Source organism: Fundulus heteroclitus, chromosome 3, assembly GCF_011125445.2.
Source record: "Fundulus heteroclitus isolate FHET01 chromosome 3, MU-UCD_Fhet_4.1, whole genome shotgun sequence".
Taxonomy (NCBI): Eukaryota; Metazoa; Chordata; class Actinopteri; order Cyprinodontiformes; family Fundulidae; genus Fundulus; species Fundulus heteroclitus.
The window spans coordinates 17,792,422-17,799,527 of record NC_046363.1 but is presented as its reverse complement, the minus strand read 5'-3'; the positions used below and the strand labels follow the sequence as shown (position 1 = coordinate 17,799,527).

Sequence of the window (7,106 nt, the reverse complement as noted above, 5' to 3'; positions counted from 1 at the left end):
TGTTTTGAGATTCATAAAGAGCAGAATCTAAGCTTTCTAACGACATCAAACTTGTGAAAATCAAATAAAATTTGAAAAAGATATGATCATTTAAAAGTTTGGCACCCTGCAAAGAAGATTATGGAGAAAACAGGCCTCAAAGTTTCTTTAGAACCACCACCCGGCATAGGGGTGTAAACAAAAGCTGTTAATTTGAATTGCTTTGCATACCTTTCAGCAGCACACCCCTCCCAGCCCTGCCTGTCAATAGATGGTCTCTGTCAGCTCATTGCACTGTGATGTGAACCAGCAGCACTCTTTTTCTACATATAGATCATTTACAGCATTGCATTACAATATTTGTGTTCTGTGCACTGAACAAACATCTTTTAAATTACACATAATTTAACTGTAACACAAACAAATAAAATTCAGTGAAAAACTTAAAACACTGAATTTGATTTTAATACAGCTGCTGAAGTTTGTGCTGCGTTCTGCTGTGACCTCGGCCCAATTAGATCTGTTGGTTATTTTTGCTGGCGGGTTAGCTGGCACGTACGCAGCCTGACACAACAGTGTGCAATTGGCACACCAGCACCGCAACGGTTGAAAAGGGAGAAATATATATTTTATGTTTTAGATTAGATTAAAAATGCATAAAATATTTTGTCACTTATATCATGCTTGGGTATTAAAAACGGAGAGCTACATGGCTTTAATTTCAATTTGATGCACCAGAATATTTTATTAAATTAAAAATCCATGAGAAACTGACAAGTATTCCAGACTTCACGCCTTCGATGTTCCACTAAAATCTGCGATGTTCTTCTCCATTTTGTTGTCTGTCTCCTGCAAATGTACTCCCGATAGCTTCTGATACCTGATTTCTTGTCGCTTTGCCTTGAGTCCGTATAAAAAGTTTCAATAAGCTTTCTTAATATCTTCTAGAAGCTAAAAAAAAACCTCTCTAAAGTCCGCAGGTGCAATTTATTCCGCTTGATCTCCTTCTGATGCAGAATCTGAAGTGAAACCCAGCGTTTCATATCCTGATCAATATTTACTCCCGGAGCGGAGAGCTGGAACGGCCCTGGTACAGTTCTTGTGCAACCCGTTCAGCTCGGTCCATCTTCCCCAGCCACAGAAACTCACATTTCTCTTTCAAACGGTTTATTAGCTGCATAAGTAGCCATCTGCTTTCTGCAGGCATGCAACTTGTTGGCCGACAGGCATAATAAAAGCCTGCGCTAAGCCACACCAAGGCAGTATACAAATGAGCAGCGGCTTTCCCCGCCCAGACATGCAGATGCAGCTCTGGGAAATTTAAGCTGAAAACATGTCGAGTTTAAACACAAAGTTAACCTCCAAAATAGCTATTTAAAAAATTGAGTGTTTTTTTTTTTCATAACTTGAGATAGCATATTTTGCAATAAAACGAAAATCACTATTTTTCTCATAAATTGAAGGGTTTATCTCTGTTTCTCCGTTTGTTCTCTGCCGACTTGTTCCTACTTGCTGTGGCGGGTCACATATGTGGTGCCTGTTTGATAACTTATAAAATTTTGCTTAGCTTCCTAAGTGTTGTACAACGGCCCAAATGTGAGCGCCTAGTATGCAGCAGTCTTGTGGGAACAGCTCACTCATTAAAGTGAGTGTCTGATGACTCTCAAAGGGGTAATAATGAGCCCGAGCCTAACAAAAGCTGTAGCACCTAGGTGTACTACTCTATTGACAAAACTCGTTAAGCAGCCTGTCGTATTTACACAAAAATATTAACACATTTAATTCCAGGTCAATAAATAATAAAAAATCTAAAATCAATTAAAACAAGATCAGATATTAAACCTAGTTTATATGCCCCATATGCAAGAGTTAAAGCTATAGTTGGTAATCCTGTTCAGAAATACTTTTTGTTATACTGGGTAAAATGGTCCTTCTATCCTGAAAGAAGTCAATATGTTGTGTCCCTTCAAAAAGGGACTTGGAGAAACTTCCCGGAAAAATCACAGACTCTAGCTTTAAATCAATATTTCATGATTATTCAAACTCTATCCACTATTAGAATATATATAATTGCAATGTTAGTGTTTGAATTAATCTGATCCAAGTGTTTCCTTATTATTCCTTCCTGTGATTATTAATCGGATGAAACGACTTCCTAAAGATAAACAAACTACGCATTTTGAAAGCAGTAAATTCCTCCAGATCTGGCCCCCTTCAAAGTACCATTATCACAACTCTTTAAAATATCCTGTACCAAACATCCGTACTTGAACTGTCTAGTTCTGTAGCTAAATACTCACTAATATTTATTGTCAAAACACCAAAGTAATACTTGTATTTGTGCAAGGCACACGAGGCTCCATGAATTACTGAGCTAATACACCACAGATTCAGTCACTTACAGGTCAATTATCTTTTCTACTTACTAATATCTCTAACATCTTGTCTGAATAATTTCATGGAGTAATCTGATGGCTCTTCACGCCCTTTGCCCTGAGGTCTTTGTTCAGCTGTAGATCCTCCTGCTAAAGAGGTTTTGAGTAAGTAGTCATTGCCAAGCACTGCAGGCATCAGCGCACAGAATCCCCATTAGATGCTTGATATTGTTTATGTTAGTCTGTCTTATTTGTTGTTTTTTTTTACAACAACATGAGTGATCGGGGAAATTATGCAGAGTACTGTGAGTCAGAATTGAATTATGTGCGAACCCTCTCCGGTGGCTGTCTCTGCTCTGCGTTTCCTGTGTTTCCTCAGGAGACGAGCTCCGACAAAACGAGCCTGCTGTCAGGCGGCTTTACAAGAACACGGGGCGCTGACAGAGAGCCTCCAAATTGTGTGATTAATACTTTTTGTTCAGACCGGCTTATGCAATAAGTGGCATGTGTGGCAGGGGCCGCATGAGATAATGTCGGAGGTTACGTAAACCAGCTGTGCCTCGAAAGAGACGCTCAAACTGAGGACATGCACTTGCATGAGCCTCCTGCAGACAGACGTGATCTCACACACACACACACACACACACACACACACACGCTCGTTCTCCACTCAGCGACTCACTGGATGTGTTTGGAAATGCACAACGACTACTCCTCTGGCGCCTCCGGAGTCCCTCGCTGGCATGGGAATTCCTCTCTGAATACGACTAATCACCGTCAGGGCTCCATGTTGATTAAAACAAAGGCCTACTCAGTCGCAGATGGCACAAGTCATCAGATTGTGTTTACTCAAAAGTTGCTGGAATTGCTTCCCTTCAGCAATGATTGATGCTAATAATCGCCGAAGATGCCGTTATCGCCCCATCCCACCCGTCTCCCCGCTGTTGTTAAGTGCCTGTCGAAATTTGTTCCCTTCACTCGTGGACCATGTCCAATTAAAGTTTGAGTGGCGCGCAGACGAGCGGGGTTGGTGAAAGAAACGGTTTTATCTGTCCTTGAGGAAGGTCATTTCCTGCGCGCTCATCTCGTCTCCGACCCTCTGCAGATCTGTAAATTAGCCTGCCAACTGAACCCTGCTTCAGCTTTCGCCTGATTAGGAGTGTGTGTGTGTGTGGTGTGTGTGTGTGTGTTGTGTGAGCTTTATGGATCCACAGGTAAACAGACAGACCACCTGGTTCGCGCAGCACCAAGACATCGGCTAGGCAGGCTCACAGACACACAACAGATGGAGCTCTGTTTTCTTTGGGAAGAGGACTTTTTCTAGAGTGGGCAGCTGCCTCCCTTTCCCCCGCATCTGTTCGAGAGCCTTTTGGCTCTCTCCCTGGCTCGTACTCTAAAGGCACTCTCACACTTTAAATACTTATGGGCACACAGATTTAGCCGTCTGGCTTTGCTGTTGGGCTCCTTCCATGGCGTATATGACTGTTGTCTGCAGACACAACGCTTTTGTGTTTGTTAATCTGCTTCAGAGAGTGACTTGCAGAAGTATTTCACATCTTCTCGTGTTACAACGTCAAACTGCAATTGATTTTATTGTAATCTTATGTGATAGGCTTGCACAAAGTAGCTTATAAATGTGGAGTTGACGGAAACATGGCTTTCGGTCTTTCTGCCAATGAAAATCTGAAAAAGTGTGGCGTGCATTAGTAATGAGTATTGCTGAGTCGTCACAGGACCAACTTTTGATGCAATTGCAGCCTCAGGCTTTTTGCACATGTCTCCAGCCAGCAGAGAGAAAAATGTTACACTTTCTATATCTGTAAAACAGCTCATGTTTGGTCAGACTGGATGAAGAGCGAACAGCAATTATCAAACCTTGCTACAAATTATCAGCTCTATTTAGCTCTAGACTTTGTCTGGGCCATTTTTTAAAAGATTATCTATATTTTGATCTAAACCATTCTATTTTACCTCTGGCTGTATGTTTATGGTCATTGTTCTGCTGGAAGGTGAGTCAGTTTTGAGGGTTTTATAGCCTTTCACAGGTTTTCTTCTAAGATCCAAGATCAAGATCATCCAGCATTTGGCTCCACCCATCTTCCTATAAACTCTAAAGAGTTTGCCCGATCTTACAGACCCCACATCATGATTCTGCTGCTACCTTGTTTCACCATGAGAATACTGTGTTTAGTTACATCATTCATTTTCTTATAAAAGGTTTTCCATAAAAGGTTTTTGCTCTTGCCCTTCTTGCTTTAAAACCACATTTGGACAAAGTGACTCACGGTTCTCCTCTCAACAGATTCTTCCACCTGAGCTGTGGATCTCTGTAGCTCCTCCAGAGTAGCAATGAGCCTTTAAGCCGCTCTTCTCTGTAATACGCTCCTCATCCAGCCGGTCAGTTCAGCTGGCTTGTTGCCAGCTGACATCTAAAGCCAATTGATTGCACTGGATTTTATAAATGGGTGTCAGAGTAAAAGGGGCTAAATACAAATGGACTTCACACTTTTCAGATTTCAGTTTGCAATTTTGTGTCGTCTTCCATGCACCTCGCAGTTATGCCCTACTTGTGTTGGTCTATTACATAAAATCAGTAAATAATATGAAGTGAAGTTTTAGCTTTTAACAAGACAAAATCTGAAAACTTAAAGGGTAATTACGTTCTCAAGGGCACTTTTCCTTCAATCTAGCAATCAACTGGCTTGCAAAACAATCATAGTCCTTATAGATGCGGCTTTCTCATTCATACTTTTGTGCCGTTTCTTAACTTTAATGGACTTTGTGCTTTTCATCGATGACTGATTCTTTGTTAGACCGCCCGGCTTTCATCCCGTGAAACAACACCTGGCTTCCAAACATTAACCTTGCTACACCTTAGCCTTGTTGCCAGGCAACCGTCAGCTCTTACCTCATCATTACAGCCTTATTATAGACTGGTATGGTAGGTGGTCGCGGTGTTTGTGTCTGTCGGTGTGTCTGTTGGTGAATATGCGATTTAAAAGTTTTGGCTGTGAGACGGGGAGAGCGTTCGACAGACAGCGACACAGAAGGTGCAGGAAGCTGCACCAGCCGTCGTTCCCCGCTCTGTGGCGGAGCTCTGAGCCGCTTTTTCTGTTTATCTTTCTGGGACTCTGATTTTAAATCAGCTGGGACTCATTATAAACTAAAAGGCAGACACTCGCTGTTCCATGAAATGCTTGATTTCTAAAGCAGTCAAAACACCCTCCAAAAGCACATTTCCTCTGAATGTCTTTGTCAGCGTCATTTTCTGCACCGTGGAAGTGCTGCTGGCAGATCCGCGTTTTTGCATCCCAAGTGCTGTTTGGCTTGGACAGAAACGGGGGCCACGAGGTGGCATTTCCAACTCAAACACCCCATCAGAAGTAAAGCCTGTCCTGTTAACACAGACTGTTAGTGGGGGCACAGGAACAGAGCTGCGGTGCCAGTCGGGCTTCAGCCCTGCTGCTCTGCAGAGGCGTGACCCTTTCAGCCAGATGGAGTCATTTTTAGACCGTCAAACACACAAATTTGTCTGAGCTCAGAAACACGGCTCATTCGTTTGCTCTGATTTGTCCAACTAATATTAACTGTCGCCCCGCTCCTGCCAACTCCCTGTGTTTTTCCCCCTCTGTCAGATGCAAGGGCCCAGCCAGGCGGGAGACCGACACCATGGACACGTTCGTTGACTCAGCCTGGTATTATTTCAGATACGCAGACCCGCACAACACTGACAGGTTTGTGACACTTCTTCAGCCCTAACCAGAGGACGTGCATCAGGTCACCTTGTTGGGATATTCTCTGTTGTCTCTGCATGTACACACACATTTCTTTTCTATATCCCAAGGTTTGTATGCTTTTTGGAATGTATAGACTTGCAGTATTTTCCAGATCTGGACATTCATGTGAAAAACAGTATAGGAAAGGTTTAAATATATCCACTAGTCATTGATTAATCAGCCAGCCGGCCAAAATTAAGGGAAAATTTGTCTTTATGCTCGAACTCTGGGCTAAAAAGTGACGGATGACACAGAAGCGTCTGAAATTCTGACATGTAAGGTGTAGGAACATAAATCTGTGAATTTAGTAAACAAACTGATGTATTTTGGACTTTCTTTCAGTTTAAATGTCCACACACTGCCAGCGTTTACGCGCACACGCTCCTGTACAAGTTCCGCTTTCTTCCATCAGAGATGTTGGTGCAATTGCCGTCACCTGCTGGGATGGTGGCGATACCCAGAGCTTAACAAAAGAGATTAATTTCCCAGCGCCCTGACCTCGCAGCAAAGCTGCTTTGCGACGGAACGGACTGCTCTCTCCGTTGCTTTAGTGAGCCGGACAGATTACGGCACAACAGAAAAAGCAATTACACTATTTGTGCATTTCAGTCGGCCCGCTGAGCCTTTCACGCTGGGAGCAAAGATGAAAAGAAATGAGAGATGTTCAAAGTTTGAGGAAACAGATGAGAATTTCTCGTTATGTGGCACTCTCTGTGTGTGGTTGAGTGTTGCAGTCCCTTTGGCTGGCGCCAGCGAGCAAGCTAAATTGTTTCCGTTTTGTGAATTTCTTTTCATCTAGAGAGACCCGATCAGCCGCAGAGTGAAGGTGAGAGTCAGAGAGGTGTGAAGGAGACAAATGACTGGTGTTAAAAAAAGACACAGTGAGATAGCAGCGTCATTACTGCTGATTATCGCGGGAGCGAAGCTAACCACATGCAGCAGACCTGTCGAGGTCCAAGGACGCGGTTCTACTCAA

General features: G+C 43.0%; 1 protein-coding gene across 1 annotated transcript in view; it reads left to right on the top strand.

Annotated features, from left to right (window-relative positions):
* The window catches only part of lars2 (leucyl-tRNA synthetase 2, mitochondrial), a 108,081-nt gene that overhangs the window by 85,699 nt on the left and 15,276 nt on the right, over positions 1–7,106 (top strand). Inside the window, exon 13 of the mRNA XM_012852042.3 lies at positions 5,990–6,088. Within this exon, the coding sequence (XP_012707496.2) occupies positions 5,990–6,088 (99 nt within the window). The remainder of the gene's footprint in view (positions 1–5,989; positions 6,089–7,106) is intronic.